This window comes from Hipposideros armiger, unplaced genomic scaffold, assembly GCF_001890085.2.
Source record: "Hipposideros armiger isolate ML-2016 unplaced genomic scaffold, ASM189008v1 scaffold_285, whole genome shotgun sequence".
Classification (NCBI taxonomy): Eukaryota; Metazoa; Chordata; class Mammalia; order Chiroptera; family Hipposideridae; genus Hipposideros; species Hipposideros armiger.
In genome coordinates, this window is record NW_017731635.1 from 1,533,002 (window position 1) to 1,552,508 (window position 19,507).

Here is a 19,507-nt window from a genome sequence, read left to right on the forward strand (position 1 = left end):
AGGACCCCAGGAGCACAAGCCATCCCCTTTCGAGTCCTAAAACCATGGTTTGTATCCACATTAAGGCTCCCCAGGAAGTCTGCCCAAACTCCCCCGATGTTTGCAGGGCCCTGTACATACCCACAGGGCTTCTGTAGTGCCGGTGAAGTAGGCAGACATAGAGAATGTGTCGGCCCCTAAGCCCCGGAATCCTTGTGCTCTAAGCCATCTGGCTGTCACTTCCAAAGGGCATGAGAGCCCTGTGCTGTCTGTGTTCTCCTTCGGCCACAGGCCTACGTGTGATCCTGGACACGGGCTAATACCGAGAGTGGACTATGCGCTTTACCCAGAGTGCATTGTGGTCAAGTGAGCACGGAGAGAGAGGGTGCAGGTCTCGCCTTCCTCCCAGGGGGGCTCGAGCCTCTGCTGTGGCTGCTGTCGTCCTCCTGAGCTTCTGTTTGTTTTCAAACTGGGTTTGCAGTGACCAAAAACGGTGTCCTGTTAGGACACAGCCTCCTCACTCCCGTTTATTTCCTCTTCAAGGGAACAAGACTGGAAGCTCTGTTTAGATTTTCTGTCATCTGGCACCTGACGCGAGAGATCCAGGGCAGTCGAGTGACATCTCACAATCGTTCCTTCGACAGGTGAGGCCGTCTTCGTCATCACTGACCCTTAACGCGAAAGGACACTTTGCAGAGGTTCCTGGTCGGCATGTTGGGCTGGGGAGGGGGAGATGTGTGACAGTGCCAACGTGAGCCCTATTCTTGATGCTCAGCAGATGAGTCCCATGATCCCCTAAGAGAATTCAGGCCAGACATGTGTGAATAAATGCATGCTAGGAATTTTATTAATGAAGTCTTGGAGGGCAGAGGCCCCGCATGCCTCTGTCATCTGCGGAGCTTTTAGAATGCGCCCCAAGGGGGGCCTGTAGGAAAACGGAGGTGGCCTAAACCTTATTGGAGTGGTGGCCACACTGGGTGAATATGCTTGTAATGTCATTAACCACATGCTTAAGATGTGAATATTTTACAGGTACATTGTAGTCCACATTGCTTTGTAAAAATCCCCTACATCGTTTCTAAAATTCTAGGTGTGTGGCCGGACACACAGCCTTAGATGCCAGCTCACTGGGGCTGACCCCCACAGTCGCATTTAACAGATTTGGGGTGAGGCCTGGGCATCGGGCTTTAAAAGCTGCCCCGCTGATTCTAACGTGAAAACAAGGTCGAAATCTTGCTGTCCTTGTCTGCGTGGGGCTCCAAGCCCAGCGAGGGAGGCGCCCTGGGGTGTACTGGCCCACGGGGTGCTGGACACTGACTCGACGGTGTGGTTCCACCACAGGTCCCTGTTCGTCGTGCTGGACAGCCTGACCTGCACGGACGGCGCCATTGGTGCGGCAGCCCAGGGCTGGCTGGTGCGGGCGCTCTCCCTTGGGGACGTGGCGCGCATCCTGGAACCTGTGCTCCTGTTGCTGCTCCAGCCCAAGACCCAGCGCTCCTCCATTCACTGCCTCAAGCAGGAGAACTTGGCGGGTGAGCACTCGACACGGGGCAGCCGGGCCCGCTCTGTGTCCCCAGGTCCCTCGGTCCAGGAGGGAGGCAACAGCGGCCTGGACCCCACTGCCCCCATGACAGTCAGGGCACTCAGGCCCACTTTGTGGTTTTGTCAGATTCAAACGGTATGAAGACACTTCGTAACCTTGGGCAGACTTTTAAAATGTAAGCATCAGGTGAACCAGCACTTAGAAATGCTAGGTGGTGAGTTTCTTTTCACTAAAAATACCCGATTGTTTTACAAAATAGGACAATTTTAGTAACCCATGTTCCAATGAAACTAGCTAATTTTTTATTGTTTTGCCAGACAAAACAGACTATAATTAGCATATAAGGTAGGAGGAGAGAATAGCAGACCATCTATCCTAACGTGTCCAAAGCCAACAACTTCACTTGGAAAGGGAGACCTGCATTCTGAGGTCTGGTGTGAAGTCTGGGTTCACGAGGCCAACACTCACTTCTGTCCAGGTCCCTGCTAAGACCTGGGGTGCCTTCAAATACGAATGACCGAGAATGCTGAAATTTTCATGTCATCGGGTCAGTTGTACTTCAGCTTATAAAAATGACTTACTTGTGAGCCTTCAACGACAGGATAAGTGGCTTCTTTTCTATCTGCTCCCTAAGGTTCTTTCCAACTAAAATATTCTGTTAACACGTAGTCAGGAATGCAGAAGAAATAAGTCTTTGGGTTCAGAGAACTTCCAAAGGCAACCTTAACACAAATAAAAGAATGCAGGTAGGAAGAACAGAAAAGACAGACTAAAATAAACCTGATGAGGTAAGTAAATGAGGATTCACATCTAGCACAGCTCATGAGCGACATTACTTTCAGTTTGTTTAGCTCGCTGGGTTGTAAATATTCTGTGTTTGATTCAGTCTTATAGCGAAAGGCAGCCTAGCACCTAAACAAGCAATGACTTCCAAGAGGGCGTTCTCTCTTCACAAGTTTCCTTGCCTAGAACTGCGCCTTCTAGTTCTCCATCAGGAAGAACAGCTGGCTGCCTCCTCAGAAAAGAGGCAGGTCGTCATTCCACATTGTAAAAAAGTAAAATTCCAAGAAGATTTAACTAAGCAGCCTCTTAAAAGTTTGACTGTCATCTATGGTGCTTCATTTTTAGTATTCCTCTGTCTGTTTTAAGAAGAAAGTTTTAACTCCACGGTTTATTGGGTTTTAAAAGTGCCACGGCCCTCCAGCTGCTTCCTCCTGCAGTGCTTTCTGCTGCCTGCATCTTTTCTCTGCCACATTCTTTTTTGGAGGCAACTAGAAGCGTGCTGCTTGCGCCACCCTACCTCTGTTATCTGCTAGAAATCTGTTTTTAAAATAGGACTGTGTGCAACAGCAGCGCATCTAGTTCTGAACCTTACTCTTCCTTCTTGCCTGGGCTTGCTTAATGTTCATGGAATAGATTTGTTAAAAGCTGCATATTAAAAGCTTTTGGCAATACCAAAGACTTCTGGCTTTCACTCCCTTATAAGGAGATCTGAGTATTTAAAAATGTTGTGTATTTTCTGATTACAGAAGTGCTAACATGCTTATTTTAAAAATTGGAATAATAAAGAAGTGAAAACACGAATGAGAGTCCCTTGTAATGCCAGCTGATAGAGCTGGTTCCGTTCGTGGTTTGGCATGCATTCTTCCAGACATTTGCATAGCTGCATGTTATCGTCTCCCCTAAATGGGCTCGTCCGATACAGCCTGGTTCTGCAGCTTGATTTTTTTTCCTCGTACCTAATATTTCCTGCACATTGCTCCATGTCAGTGCATATAGATGTATCTGTTTAAAACTCAAACAGTAGTCCTTTGCATGTATGTGCTGTGATTTTTTTTTTTTTAATTTTAGCTTTTACATGGGATTGCTTACTGAGAGTCTGAACAGAATCTTTGCTGGGTAAATGAGGAACTGGACTCTCTTTAGCTCTGAAAGAGAAAGGACTCTTGTTCTCCAGTGCCGTGATTTTTTTCAGCTTCTTACTGTGGATGTTTTGTTTGCTTTCCAGTTTGTCTTTACATAAGATGTTTCAGTGAATACTCTTATAGCTTTAAAGAGTTGTGGACATTGCTGTAGGATATACTTCTTGAAAGGAAGTTCCTGGGACAAAATATAATACACATTTTTTAAAATCATCCTCCACCCCAAAGTGTGATACTTATATTTTCTATGACAGTGTAACTAAATTATCTGATTTTTGAACATTTTAAAGACCTGTTTACTTTACTTGTCTACCTATGTCCACCATGTAATCTAGACCCAGGTGTTACAGTTTCTTGGGGGAATTTTATTCATATTAGTCTTTCTGTCAGGCTTCGAGATGAAGATCACTCTAGAAGTAACTTATCATAGCTCACCCTCTCTTCTGAAGTCGTTTATCGTTTTGTAATTTTCAGAGGACTTGCATCGTTGGTTTAACAGGAAGAAAACCTCTTTCCGAGAGGCGTGTGGAGTGCCTGGGCCTCAGGACGGCAGCCCGGAAGAAGGCGCGTCTCTGAGCCACATCACCACCGTGGACCGTGAGGCCATGTGGGCCGAGGTGGAGAAGGAACCGGAGAAGGGCCCGCTGGGAGGCGAGCTGCTGGAGGAGGACCTTCCCTACTATGTGGACCTTCTGGACAGGACAGCCTGTGGCACTGCTGACAGCAGCGAGCACACTGAGTCTGCAGACACGAGCTCTGCCCACACGGACAGTGAGAACACTTCCTCCTTCTCCTCCCCTTCCCACGACCCACAGGAGCTGAGCAATGAAGACAGCTGCTGCGCACCCATCCCCACGGGCAGCAGGGCTAACCCCAGGCGCTCGGCCCTGCTGGCGGCCTTCCGGGCAGAAAGCTGCAAGCCCAGTGCCAAGCTAAGCCTGGCGCGCGTGGACTCGGACAAGACCCAGGCTTCGGAGTCCTTCTCCAGTGACGAGGAGGCCGACCTGGAGCTGCAGGCCCTCACCACGTCCAGGCTGCTGAAGCAGCAGCGGGAAAGGCAGGAGACGATCGAGGCCTTGTTCAAGCACATTCTGCTCTACCTGCAGCCTTACGACTCCCGGCGAGTCCTCTACGCCTTCTCAGTATTAGAGGCCGTGCTCAAAACCAACCCCAAGGAGTTCATCGAGGCTGTGTCCAGGACCAGCATGGACACCAGCTCCACTGCACACCTGAACCTCATTTCCAACCTCCTTGCTCGCCATCAGGAGGCCCTCGTTGGCCAGAGTTTCTACGGAAAACTCCAGACCCAGTCTCCCAACGTGTGCCCCCACTCACTGCTGATCGAGCTGCTCACCTACCTGTGCCTGAGCTTCCTGCGCAGCTATTATCCTTGTTACTTAAAGGTCTCCCACCGAGACATCCTGGGCAACCGGGACGTGCAGGTCAAGAGCGTGGAGGTGTTGATTAGAATAATGACACAGCTGGTCTCAGTGGCCAAGGCCGCGGAAGGGAAGAACGTGGAGTCCATCTGCAACTTACTGCAGAGGTGCAAAGTTCAGGAGTTCGTCCTGCTGTCGCTGTCCGCATCCATGCACACGAGCCAGAAGCGCTACGGCCTGGCCACCTCAGAGCGCAGCCGGGCCACGCGAGAGGACAGCCTGTTCGAGGAGAACCTCATCCACCTAGGCCAGGACCAGATCTGGAGCGAGCACCCCCTGCAGATTGAGCTGCTGAAGCTGCTGCAGGTGCTGATCGTCCTGGAGCATCACCTGGGCCAGGTCCAGGAGGAGGCCGAGAACCAGCCAGACCTGTCCCGGGAGTGGCGGAGGGCCCTGGACTTCCAGCAGGCCATCGGTGCCATGCAGTACGTGCAGCCCCACCCGCTCACCTCCCAGGGGCTGCTGGTGTCCGCCGTGGTACGCGGGCTGCAGCCCGCCTACGGCTACGGCATGCACCCGGCCTGGGTGAGCTTGGTCACGCATTCCTTGCCATACTTCGGAAAGTCCCTGGGCTGGACAGTGACGCCCTTCATTGTCCAGATATGCAAGAACTTGGACGAGCTGGTCAAGCAGTATGAAAGCGAGTCTGTGAAGCTCTCTGTCAGGTACGTTGAGCCCTTGATGTCTTATTATTGCTTTAATGCTAGTTTCTGTAATGAATGGTGGATTTGTTGTAGAAGCCAGTTGGAGGATAATTTCAGCCTAATCAGAAGCCTACTGAGTATTGTCAAGAGGGGTGACCCGGAACTCACAGATCCTGTTTTTTTAATTCCATACAGCTACCCAGGTTAGCTCAGTGTTGCAGGATGAGTCAGTCACTGCCCATTATTTTTGTAAAACAGAAATAAAAATGGGAATTGTGTTGACATAGAATTAACCCCTGGTCATTCGCAGACATGAAAGCATTCACGGGACTCAACAAGAACAAGAGAAGGTTTATTGAAAGTGAGGCAGAGAGAGAGAGTTCTGTTTGGAACTCAGAAAAGGAGTTTTGCCAGGACAGTCTGATAGAGCTGCGGCGGGTTTCTGTTTAGCTGGGGTTTTATATTTTTCTAAGCAGGATGTAGGGTGCTTGTCAGCTTGCAGGGGGGCTGCCGTTACAATTCTCTTCTCTTGGGAACTGCCCTGTTCCCACCTATGATGGATATAATATAATAAGGTGCTTGTCAGCCTGCAGGTGCAGTGCTGGCCAGGGAAGTCAGAGCCAAATGGTTATTTATTATTTTTTTTTAACTGAGCCATCCTGCCACCTATTGGCAGCTCAGCTCGGGCCAGGACTCGAACCCCTGTTGCTCAGAGCTCACACTCTTGAGCGAGCTCTTAACCAACTGAGCCTCTCGGCCGGCCCTCCAAGTGGTTAATTTTTAAGGTTAATTTGTAAGGTTGTTCCTGCTAACTCACAAGTTCGCTCCTGTTAACTCTTTACCTATGTCATCATTCATCACCTTCACATAAATTTTAAAACATCAGAAAACATTCTCCCAAAGTAACTGCATGTATATAAAATAGCACAAAAGATGCCTATCACTATTATAGCAATATTTCAGTATGACAGCCCCAGTTTGTTTAAGATAGTAATATCTCTCTGGTTTCTATATTTGTATTAAAAACCTTCATGGCCTCATTCTTAAAAATTCTCAAAACAATTCTCAAAACCACTTTCTTGTTTCTCCACCAAAGTGTAACCTCCAAGAGAGAAAACATTTCCCCGGACTACCCACTCACTCTTCTGGAGGGTCTGACAACCATTAGTCATTTTTGCCTTTTGGAACACCCCAACCAAAATAAAAAGGTAATTTTCTTTTTTCTGAGTTGGAGGCAATCACATAATATTGTTTTGTCTTCATTGGGTTATGATTGTTTCAAATAAGAAATGTACCTATGTAAGCAATTCAAATGTGTGTGTAAACACGTATGCATATAAATAATGCAAATATTATGCAAACATGTATACAAATATGTATGCAAATTATATACGTAGCAATGCAAGTGTGGTTTTGTCCTGCTGACACTCCTTTAGCTCTAGCCCATTGTTTGGTCAGTAAAGACATTTGGGATAAAATGTAAAGCCACTTGCTTGATTTTGGGCTGATATTCGTTTTTGTTCCCAGTGGTTTTCACTTGCTCTCGTGTTCGTGAGGTCTGTGTTGGGAGACATTTGAGCTGTTAGTTGCTCTGCCCTACCGAAGATAAAATTTGAGAATACAGTTAATGCTTTGGGTGAATGACTGAAAGAGTTTGTGACGTGGAGTCAGGCTCACAGCCATCCATCTCTGAAAGAAAGCCGTGGTTCAAATGCACAGGGAGGGCAGTGTGCTGCCTCCAGACACCCCCCCCCCCGCCCCCCACGTGGGGCCTGCTCAGCAGGGGCTGCAGCCCACACCTCAGCCCCCAGCACCGCTGCCCTCATGGAGAGGGGAAAGCTGCCACAGACGCAGCCGCGTCTCATACATGCGTTTTCGTTTTTAGACCACTGTTGTAAGTGATCCCACCAATTTGAAAAATGCTAAGAACGCCATTCTGGAGGAGCTGCCTCGAATCGTTAACACCATGGCCCTTCTCTGGAATATTCTTAGAAAGGAGGAGATGCAAAAGAGACCCGTGGACCTCCTTGGAGCCACGAAGGGATCCTCCTCCGTGTACTTCAAAACCACCAAGGTGAGACCTTCCAGTGTCTGATGTCCTTTGTCTTGTATCGTCCTGCCAAAAATAAATAGATATGGGAATGTACACATAAGTAATCAAACATAACGTGCTCGATAAAACCCAAGTTAGAAGTAAGTCTGAAGCAGAAATGTCCAGTTTGTGTATTACGAATGATTTTCCTGCTCACGGAGCAGAAGGGTTTTTGAGTGGTTTTCAGCCTATTTTATTTCCCCTCTGCCTTTTTTTATTATTATTATAACTGAAAATAAAGCCTTTGGAGGTTTGAGGTGGGGTACCAAAAGTCCTCACCTGTTTCTCTCAGACTTCTCTCGCCAGACACCTCTGTGTTCTGCTCTTAGTGGCGCCTTGTGCACACGGGCACATCAGGGTGGAATTTGGGGGTGTCTTTGAGTTTTTTTATTAAACCAGGAACACACAATGTAGAACATGTCTGGTCACTCTCCCTCGGGCATAACAGCCTGCTTCGGAAGTATTCAGACATGTGACTCTACTGTGTGTGGCAGCTGTGTCTCACGTCAGCTGTGCCCTGACGCCAGGGGTGGCTCAGGACGTACCCAGGCGTCTGGGAGCCCAGTTGAGTGGAGCTGCTCAGAGCATGTGGAGCCAGGCGGCCTGGGCTCAGCCCGCTGCTCAGCGGCTCCCTGGGATCGCGGGCGAGCTCACTCACCCCTGCGCTGCGGTTTCCTCAGCTGGAAGAACAATGCCAGGAAGCATCCAGAGCACCCTCCGTTCATGAGCATATTTAGTTCCCACCTGGGAGGTGACACTGTTACTCCCCGATTACAGCTGGAGACACTGGGGCGCAGACAGTGAGTGCTTTGCCCCGGATTGCACGCCTGATAAACGGCGACAGTGGGAGTAGACCAAGCAGCCTGATCCCCAGGTCAGGGTGCTTTTAGGTACTAGGATGTAATACACAGGCCTCCAGAAGATTCTGTCGGCTCCAGTGCTGCTCTCCAAGGGAAATCTGTATCTCAAGCTACCACAGAAATGCTTAAAGCCCAGATCTTCTCTAGAAAAAGATTAAGAAATCCCTTGGGCACTTAAGCTCTCTGAGCCTCAGTTTCCTCCTCTGTAAAATGGGTCTGTATTTAGTATCCTACTTCATAGGCTGATAGAAAGATTCATTTTGATGATGTCTTGCATTTGTTGAGCACTTAACTCTAACCCTCCCTGAAGGATCAAGGCCTTGAATGGCTACCCTGAAACCGTGGTCGAATAGAGGGGACATCTCCATCCCATGTGTTAATAAACATAGGCAGTGGGGACATAGTAAGCGTTCAGTAAATTCATGCATTGGACAAACATCTGCATGCCTGCTGCTGTGTCCCCAGCCCCGATTACATGCAGGATAGAGGAAGTTCCTGCCCTCGTGGCAGACACAGACATTAACCAGCAATTTAAAACGAATGATGATAATGCTACAGAGAAATGCAGCACGCAGCCCAGGAACCTACCCTGGTTGGGGGTCAGGCTGGCCTGAGGCAGAGCGGCTGCACTGAGAACCCAGGTTGGGAGGATTTGCCTGGGGGAGGGGTGTCAGAGGCTCCAAGACCCATGGGGTTTGCAGAGGAAGGAGCATGGTGGAAATTTCCTCCAGGAACTGAGGAAATCTACGCTTCGTGACAGGGAGGGTGGTGAGTGATGCCCAGGGCCAGGTTACAGGTTTATTTAAAATTAATTAAACAATAAAATTAGTTAAATAGCACTTATTTCTGCAAATTGAAGAACACCTTTCTAATGAGTGTAAGCCTTTCCTGGGCGGATTGAGACAAGCTGAGGCTGGGGGGGTCTCGGGATGGGAATGGTGCCGGCTCTGCTGTGTGGCCTCCCCTTTCTCACTGTAAAGCATGGTGGCTTCCTTCCCGCCCCTGCCCTGCTCACGGCTGCCAGGGTGGCAGTCCTCATCAGTTAGTCTTCCTGCTCGGCTCTGCTAGCTGTCTGTCTGTCCACCGGTCAGCCCACCATGCATCTCTCACCACCACACAGCCACATCCTCCAGAGGGAGCCCCAATTCCTCCTCTTCCCGCATTGTTGGGGGTGTTGGGACTGCTGGCCACGTGGGCGGCTCCCAGTGTTCACAGACGGAGGTGGTGAAGCATCAAGCACGCAAGAGCCCTGACACTTCTCTGCCGTAACCTTTTTTTCCCCCATTTTTTAGACTATACGACAAAAAATTTTAGACTTCTTGAACCCCTTGACGGCCCATCTCGGAGTTCAGTTAACAGCCGCTGTTGCAGCAGTGTGGGGCAGAAAAAAAGTTAAACGTCACAGTAAGATGAAGGTAAAGTTAAAAAAGTAACGTAGTTGCTAAACTTCCTCTACAAAAATACCAAAAAGTCACATGTAATCAAATGTCGGAGGCTGACATGGGAAACTGCTGAAGCAATTTCACCGTTTTGTTTATTTATTTATGTATTTTTATTTTTTTTAAAGATTTTATTGGGGAATTGGGGGAGGGAACAGCGCTGGGGAATTGGGGAAGGGGAACAGACAAGTTGCTGTCCTTTTGTTCTTCAGTCTAGTTGTGGAGGACGTCGCTTCACTGGCCCGTGTTGGTATTGTGATCATTGCACTCTTCCCGGCTGAGGCAGTTGCTCGCCGTCCATTGGACGGCTGCTCACGGCGGCTCACGGCAGCTCACGCCGGCTGCCGGCCACCCATGGTAGCTCATGGAGGCCCACTGCAGCCCCACTGCAGCCTTGCCGGCGACTCATGGCAGCCCAGCTTCAAGTCGAGCTGTTGTTCACCATCTTAACTCTAGAGGGCGCAGCATCACTGGCCCATGTGAGATCCAAGCCGTCAGCCCTGCTGCTCAGAGCTCATGCTCCCAACCCACCTAACTCTTAACCAACAAGCCACTTGGCCGGCCCCAGTTTCACCGTTTAAAATGCAAGAGATCATATAGCTGAACATCACTGCAGCTGGATTTGTGTGTTGGGTAAATGGGGAGTGGAGCCCACCCACCTTGACTTCTGTTTGCTGATCTCTCTATAGTGAATATATAGTACTTCTGTTTAACCTTTTAAAGCTGACATCTAATAGCATTCGTACAAGAATGTATATAATGTATATATTAACAGAATCCGCAGTGAGCCTACCCCCTAGCTTAAGGAATTACCCTAAACTAGGTTCATTAGCGTACCTGTGAAGACCCCTTCCCTGGCTGTAGTACCATCTTACAGCTTTTTTAAAAAAAAACCAACCATTTTTTTTAAGACTTATTTTCAGGGCAGCTTTAGGATCACAACAAAATCAGAGGAAGGTACAGAGAGTTCTCATATACGCCCCTCACTTGCATGGCCTCCCCCACTATCAACAACCCCCCCATAACACATCATTATCGCCCAAAGTCCATAGTTAATGTTATGCTTCTTTCATTTATAAAAATAATTAGCTTGTCCGTGATGGTAAAGAAAATGTAAGTGATCATATTACTATGCTCCAACTTGAGTTTGCACTTTGTGGCTTCTTTATCCACTGGCTGGTCTGTCGCGAGGTCCTGCGGGGGCTTGCTTTACCTATTTCTGCAGAACCTGCATCCTTCTTCCTTTGTTCCCTCTCCTGACCACCCAGGATCCTACCTTGTACCTCCCTCAGAGGGTCTTTCCCACCCCTCTGGCCACTATCTCAGTGCCCAACATGGGCTCCTGTTCCCTGGAGGCGTGAGTGGTTGGTGGCCCAGGCCACCCTGCTTAACCTGTGGGCTCCTTCCCTGGTGATAAATAAACCTGATAGTTCCAAGTTCATATGACCATCTGATACAGGCTTCTATCAAAATCTACCTCTCACACCAGGGTTTCCTGCTCAGGCCAGCTGGCATGAACCCCATTTATCTGATTGTCTTACTGTCCTCGTACCTTTGGGGCCATCTCTGGATGCCAGCCTGTTTCCTTCAAATTAAGTGTATCTATTTCTAAAATGCTTTCTAAGCTTGAGCATACCAGTGTTACTGCCCATCATCAAAACCTCTTAGTTCTAATTTGTATCAGATACTGATTACATTGTTGTGATTAAATGCTTAACTCACTCGATTTCCACCAATAGAGCCCTTTACCCAGTTTTCATTTAAATATTTGTTAAAAGGACTAAAACAAATCTCTTTCTGCAGGGGCCGCTATTCTAGAATACTCTCTGTGCATCGTTCTGACTTCTGTTTCTCCCTGTGGGCTTTAAAGGAATTACTCTTTTCTTGGCAGATTGTCCCAGCGGCAAGTGCCTCCCAGCTAACCCTCGTGGACCTGGTGTGTGCACTCAGCTCCCTGCAGGTGGACACGGTGCTGCAGCTGGTGAAGGAGGTGGTGAAGAGGCCGCCGCAGCTCCGCGGGGACGAGGTCAGGAGGCTGTCATGTGCCGCTGTCGGAACTCCACTTCTTATATATTGTGTTAGGGAGGGAAACAGAGGTTGCAAGAGCGACCAGGAGCTTGGGGGCAAAAAACGGGTGTTCTCACTGGGCTTTGGGGAGAGGCTTCGGTGCTGCTCTGGTAAGGTGGGAACCGCCTGAGGCCAGGAACCATCTTTCATCCTTGGGTCCCTGCTGCAGAGCAAGCACACTGCCCAGTGCTGGTTCTAATCAGGTACCTGCTGCACACCAAATTGAATAAAGCCTTTAGGAAGGGGAAGTGGCTCTTGCCCCTCGGAACTTGGCAGCCTGAAACTCTTCAAAGATGGGCAACGCCAGACACTAGTTAAAAGCGGTAAAGACTGATTGTATTCATTGACTGCTGTGGTGTGGGAGGGAGCTGAGCTTAATTCTGATTTGTGCAGACATCACCAGGTAGTATTTTCAACAGAAGGGCGAGACTAGGGGGACCGAGCAGGGGCTTCCAGCAAAGTCAGGGAAGTGGAAAAGGGGGTTGGTCACTGTGATCAGACCCTCAGGGTTTGCTGACTGCCGCTTAGGGAAGGTAGGCGGCTACACTCCCACAGAGACTGGGAAGCTCCAGGTCCTTGAGAAAGACATTCCTGGGTTTTAGGAGATGCATATACGTCTCAAAGGGAGAGGAAGGATTTATAACTTTCACTTTTGTTAATAAATGCTCTAAGAGGCCGGCTGAGTGGCTCAGTTGGTTAAGAGCTCGCTCAAGAGTTTGAGCTCTGAGCAACAGCGGTTCGAGTCAGCCCGAGCTGAGTAGCCGTGAGCTGCCAACAGGTGGCGGGATGGCTCAGCTAAAAAAAAATAATAAAAAAAAATAAATAAATAAATAAATGCTCTAAGAAAGGGAGGTCTGGAGCCTCTCAGGTATTGGCTGAACGAATGGCAGATTATTCGGAAGCCTAGAGCTTTCTCAGGCAGGCGTTTCAGGGGCTGGGTCATCATCCTAGAGACACGGCCCTGAGCTGCTAGAAACCGTGCTGGTATTTGTTCAAGTCTCTTAGTGTGGGGAGGGTGGGCGAAATCGCCTGTGCCGAGTCAGTCCTTATCGGCCAAGGTTCAGACCTGGCCGAGAAGAGGGCTTGGAGGAGCCTGACTAGAGTTCGGTCAAGGAGAGCTTCTTTGTCAAAGGGCAAGTTAAAATTCTGCATAATTTTTATAAAAGTAGAAGATACTTGTCAGAGGACATAACTTGATATTCTGAGAAAGAAGAGGTTTCATCTGGTCTCAGTAAAAGCAGTGAATTTGAAGGCTGTTGTGGTTGAACCGTGAAGCTTCTATAGTTTTTCTGCTTGCTTTCTGCATAGCAGTTGGGCGTAGCAGTCTGTGGTGCGAGGATACCTTTTTCAGTTATGCACAATGGTTTTGAAACGGAACAGACTTTGTTGAACATTTTTAATACCCTTACAGGTTTCGGTTTTTACCAAAAAAAAAAGACCTCTTCATGGACAGTGTAGGAGCTGTTTTGTTCTTAATTAATTTGATAGAAACTAGGGATTTATTTCATCCTTGAAATAATTGCCTTCTATCAAGTGATTTAAAATTGTGCAGTCAGGAAACATTTAAGAATAATTCTCTAAATGAAAATTAGTGGAATGGATAAAGTGATTATTAAAAATATGTATATAGTGTTACTCAAACAGAAATCAGAACACCACTGTTCACAGTAGCATTATTCACAGTGGTGAAAGATAAAAGCAACCCATCAATGGGTGAATGGATAAACAAGATATTGTACATAAATACAGGGGGATATTGGCCTGAAAAAGGAAGGAGATTCTGACACATACTACAGCAAGGATGAACCTTGAAAACATTATGCTAAAATAAGACAGTCACAAAGGGACAAATATTGTCTGATTTCCCTTATATAGAAGAATACCTAGAGTAGTCAAATTCATAGAACAGAATGCGGAATGGTGGTTGTCGGGCTGGGGGAGAGTTAGTGTCTAGTGGGTACAGAGCTTTAGTTTGAGATGAAAAAGCCCTGGAGATGGATAGTGGTGATGGTTACCCAAAAATGTGAATGCACTGAATGCCACTGAACTGTACACTTAAAAAAATGGTTAAGGTGCTAAATTTTATGTATATTTACCACAATAAAAATTTTTATGACCAACAGAAGGAATATAGTTTTTATATATTAAGGTCATCACATTTGAAATGGTGAACAAAAGCTGAACCTTAGAATCAGAAATGTTTTCAGCCATTTTTCACCCTATAGAGAGAAAACTGACCAGGAATATTTTAGCAATTTTTCTTTAATTAAATTTATTGGGGTTAGTAAAATTACATAGGTTTCAAGTGTACAATTCTGTAATCCATCATCTATATATCATATTGTGTGTTCACCACCCAGAGTCAGTTCTCCTTCCATCACCATATATTTGACCCCGTTTACCCTCATCTACCACCCCCTCTCCCCTAACCCTCTGGTAACCACTAAACTATTGTCTGCGCCCATGAGTTTTTGTTTCTTTATTTGTTTGTCTTGTCCCTTTTTGTTTTCAGTTTTATATCCCACGTATTAGTGAAATCATATGGTTCTCGGCTTTTTCTGTCTGACTTATTTCGCTTAGCATAATAATCTCAAGATCCATCCATGTTGTCACAAATGGCACTATTTCATCTTTTCTTATGGCAGAGTAGTATTCCATTGTATTTATGTACCACATCTTCTTTTTCCAATCGTCTATCAAAGGACACTTTGGTTTGGTCTTGGCCACCGTAAATAAAGCTGCAATGAACATCAGAGCACATATATTTTTATGGATAAATGTTTTCAGATATGTTGGATAGATGCCCAGGAGAGGGATTGCTGGGTCATATGGTAATTCTATTTTTAATTTTTTGAGGAACCTCCACACTGCCTTCCATAGCGGCTGCACCGATCTGCATTCCCATCAACAGTGTATGAGGGTTCCGTTTTCTCCACAGCCTCTCCAACACTTGTCTTATATATCTTTTGATGATAGCCACTCTTAATAGGTGTGAGGTGATCTCTCATTGTGGTTTTTATTTGCATTTCCCTAATAGCTAGCGAAGTTGAGCATTTTTTCATATATCTGTTGGTTGTTTGTATGTCTCTTTGGGAGAAGTGTCTGTTCAGGTCCTCTGCCCATTTTTTAATTGGATTGTTTGGGTGTTTTTGTTCATGAATTGTACGAGTTCTTTATGTGTTTTGGATATCGGCGGCATTGTTTGCAAATATCTTCTCCCATTCAGTTGGTTGCCTCTTTGTTTTGTTGACGGTATCCTTGCTGTGTAGAAGCTTTTAAGTTTGATATAGCCCCATTCATTTATTTTAGCTTTTAATTCCCTTGCCTTTGACGTCAAATTCATAAAATCCCCTGTGAACTCAAGGTCCATAAGTTTAGTACCTATGCTTTCTTCTATGCAGTTGACTGTTTTGGGTCTTATGTTTAGGTCTTTGATCCATTTTGAGTTAATTTTGGTATATGATGATAGATAGCAGTCTAGTTTCATTCTTTCGCACATGGCTTTCCAATTTTCCCAACAGCATTTATTGAAGAGGCTTTCTTTTCTCCATTGTATGTTTTTGGCTTCCTTGTTGGAAAATATCTGTTTGTAAATATGTGGGTTTATTTCTGGGTTTTCAATTCTATTCCATTGGTCTGTATGTCTGTTTTTCTGCCAATACCATGCTGTTTTGATTACTGTTGCTCTGTAGTACAAGCTGAAGTCAGGGAGTATGATACCTCCAGCCTTGTTCTTTTTTCTTAGGATTGCTTAGGCTATTCGGGGTCTTTTGTGGTTCCATACAAATCTGATGATTTTTTTGTTCTATTTATTTATTATTTATTTATTTGTTTGTTTGTTTATTTTTATTTTTTTATTTTTTTAAAGATTTTTATTGGGGAATTGGGGGAAGGGGAACAGACAAGTTGCTGTCCTTTTGTTCTTCAGTCTAGTTGTGGAGGACGTTGCTTCACTGGCCCAACTTGGCACCATCATTGTGCTCTTCCCGGGCGAGGCAGATCAGTCGCCAGCTTCTGGACGGCTGCTCACTGCGGCTGTTGGCTGCTCACGCTGGCTGCTGGCTACACACGGTAGACCGTGGCAACCCACTGCAGCCTACGCCGTCACCGGTGACTCACGGCAGCCCAGCTCCAGGTTGAGCTGTTGTTCAGCATCTTAGTTGTAGAGTGCAGTGTCACTGGCCCTCATATGTGGTATTCGAACTGGGGCCCTCTGGCATCCCAAGCCAGCTCTTAACCAACACGCTACTCGGCCGACCCTGTTCTATTTATTTTTTTTTAAATACCATTCGGATTTTGACAGGGATTTCACTAATCTGTATATTGCTTTGGGTAACATGGCCATTTTAACTATGTTGATTTGTCCAACCCATGAACACAGAATGTCTTTCTATTTCTTTGTGTCTTCAATTTCTTTTAAAAATACCTTATAGTTTTCAGTGTATAGGTCCTTCACATCGTTTGTTAAATTTATTCCTAGGTAATTTATGCTTTGTGTTGCAATTGCAAAAGGAATTTTTTTTTCATTTCTCTATCTGAAATTGTGAGTATTCAGGAACACAATGGATTTTTGTACATTGATTTTGTAGCCAGCAACTTTACTGTATTTGTTTATTGTTTCTAATAGCTTTTTGGTGGAGGCTTTAGGGTCTTCTATATAAAGAATCATGTCAAGGGCCGGCCAAGTGTCTCAGTTGGTTAAGAGCTCGCTCAAGAGTTTGAGCTCTGAGCAACAGCGGTTTGAGTCCAGCCCGAGCTGAGCAGCCACTGAGCTGCCAACAGGTAGCAGGATGGCTCAGCTAAAAAAAAAAGAATCATGTCATCTGCAAAAAGAAAATTTAACTTCTTCATTCCCAATTAGGATGCCTTTTATTTCTTTCTCTTGCCTGATTGCTTGGCTAGGACTTCCAATACTATGTTGAATAACAGTGGTGAGAGGGGGCAACCCTGTCTCATTCCTCAACATAGAGCAAAGGGCTTCAGTTTTTCACCGTTATGATATTAGCTAAGTTTTTGTCATATATGGCCTTTATTAAGGTTTTTTCCTTCTATATCCATTTTATTAAGTGTTTATTCATAAGTGGATGTTGTATCTTGTCAAACGCTTTTTCTGCATCTATTGATATAATCATATTTTTGTCCTTTATTTTGCTTATGTGGTGTATCACATTGATCAATTTGCATATGTTGAACCATCCTTGTGCCCCCGGGATGAACCCCACTTGATTATGATGTATAATCTTTTTAATGCATTGTTGTATTCAACTTACTAGAATTTTGTTTGGGATTTTTGCATCTGTATTCATCAGAGCTATTGATCTGTAATTTTCCTTTTTTGTGTTATCCTAACCAGGTTTTGGTATCACGGTAATGTTGGCCTCATAAAGTGAGTTAGGAAGCATTGTCTGTTCAATTTTTTGGAAAAGTTTAAGGAGGACAGGTGTTAGATCCTCTTTGAATATTTGGTAGAGTTCACTAGTGAAGCCATCTGGTCATGGGCTTTTGCTTTTGGGAAGGTTTTGGATGACTGATGCAATTTCCTTATTATTGGTCAGTCTATTTAGATTTTCCAGGTCTTTGTGATTCAACCTAGGAAGGTTATATGTTTCTAAGAACATGTCCATTTCTTCTATGTTATTGAATTGGGTGGCATATAGTACTTCATAGTATTCTTGTATAATCCTTTGTATTTCTGTGGCATCCATGGTAACTTCTCTTTCATTTCTGATTTTGTTTATTTGTGTCTTTTCTCTTTTTATCTTAATGAATCTAGCCAAGGGTTTTGTTGGGGAGCAGGTCGTTAACAAGAACTGAAACAAAGAGTTTTCGTTCCAAAGGCTTTATTTACCAAGCTTGGTGTCCGTCTCATTAAAAAAAAAGGGAGAAAAGGGAGAGAAGGCAACAAGTCCTGGTGGGTGGGGAATTTATAGCTGAAGCTGGATACAGAAGCAAAAAAAAAAGCGGTTAGTGAGTAAAAAGAAAAAAATTTTAACAAACAGAGTTAACTTATCTTCTAGCTAGCCATAAAACTTGGCAAGTTTATTTTCTTCTAACGAACTATAAATCAGGACTTAATTACCTTTTCCTAACAACATACCTAACTTATCTTTTCCCTAAAAAGCAAGCTATAAAACATACCTAGCTTATCTTTTCCCTAAAAAGCAAGCTATAAAACATACCTAGCTTATCTTTTCTATTCTCTTGACAAGATACTTTGTTAATTTTTTTGCTGAAGCAGAAGTTTCTTTCATTCCTCTGGGAGGGGGTCTTAGCCTAGGGTATGGGCCTAGGTCCCCACAGTTTGTCAATTTTTTAAATCTTTTCAAAGAACCAGCTCTTTGTTGCATTAATTTTTTTCTATTTTCTTTTCTCTATTTCATTTAGTTCTGCTTTAATTTTTACTGTTTCCTTCCTTCTGCTGACTTTGGGTTTCATTCTTCTTTTTCTAATTCTTTAAGATGTCATGTTAGGTTGTTTATTTGGGATTTTTCTTATTTCTTGAGATAGGCCTGTAATGATATAAATTTCCTTCTTATTACTGCTTTCGCTGCATCCCAATAATTTTGATAGGCTGTATTTTCATTCTCATTTGTTTCTATGTATCTTTTGATCTCTCCTCTTATTTCTTCTTTGTCCTAGTCATTCTTTAATAGCATGTTGTTTAATCTCCACATATTTGTGGTTTTTCCTGCTTTCTTTTCGCAATTGATACCCAATTTCAAAGCCTTGTGATCAGAGAATATGCTTGGTGTGATTTCAGTCGTCTTTAATTTGCCGAGGCTAGTTTTATGTCCCAACATATGGCCTATCCTTGAGAATGCCCCATGTGCACTAGAGAAGAAGGTATAGTCTGCTCTTCTAGGATGAAGGGCTCCATAAATGTCAATTATGTCTATTTGGTCTAATGTGTCATTTAAGGCTGATATTTCCTTACTGATTTTCTGTTTGGATGATCTATCCATAGCTGTCGATGATGTGTTTAGGTCCCTTACTATAATTGTGTTTTGGTCAACTTCTCCCTTTAGTTGCTTTGTACATTTTGGTGCTCCCTGATCGGGGGCATATGTACTGATGACTGTTATGTCTTCTTGTTGCTTGGTCCCCTTTATCTTTATGAAATAGCCATCTTTGTCTCTTGTTACCTTTTTTATCCTGAAGTCTGTTTCATCTGATAAAAGTATGGCTACACCCACTTTTCTCTGGATGCCATTTGCTTGGAGTATCGTTTTCCACCCTTTCACTTTGAGTCTATATTTGTCCTTGTAGCTGAGATGTGTCCCTTGGAGGCAGCATATGGTTGGGTTGTTTTTTGATCCGATCTGCTACCCTGTGCCTTTTCGTTGGTGAGTTCAGTCCATTTACATTTAGGGTGATTATTGATATATGAGGATGTCCTTTCATTCTAGCTTTGGTTTTCTGTAGCTCAGTGTCTTCATTATTTCTTTGCCTTTTTGTTGCTGTCTCTTATTTTAGTGGGGTGGTATTCTATGATTTTCCCCTCTGTTTCTTGTTTTTTTTTTAT

At 45.1% G+C, this 19,507-nt stretch overlaps 1 protein-coding gene across 4 annotated transcripts in view; it reads left to right on the forward strand.

Annotated features, from left to right (window-relative positions):
- DOP1B (DOP1 leucine zipper like protein B) overlaps nucleotides 1-19,507 on the forward strand; it is a 107,609-nt gene that overhangs the window by 60,221 nt on the left and 27,881 nt on the right. For all 4 annotated transcript variants that reach the window (XM_019658631.1, XM_019658634.1, XM_019658633.1 and 1 more), the window contains exons 17-23: nucleotides 523-623; nucleotides 1,321-1,511; nucleotides 3,919-5,548; nucleotides 6,624-6,735; nucleotides 7,413-7,601; nucleotides 9,772-9,894; nucleotides 11,810-11,944. In XM_019658631.1, the coding sequence (XP_019514176.1) occupies nucleotides 523-623; nucleotides 1,321-1,511; nucleotides 3,919-5,548; nucleotides 6,624-6,735; nucleotides 7,413-7,601; nucleotides 9,772-9,894; nucleotides 11,810-11,944 (2,481 nt within the window). The remainder of the gene's footprint in view (nucleotides 1-522; nucleotides 624-1,320; nucleotides 1,512-3,918; nucleotides 5,549-6,623; nucleotides 6,736-7,412; nucleotides 7,602-9,771; nucleotides 9,895-11,809; nucleotides 11,945-19,507) is intronic.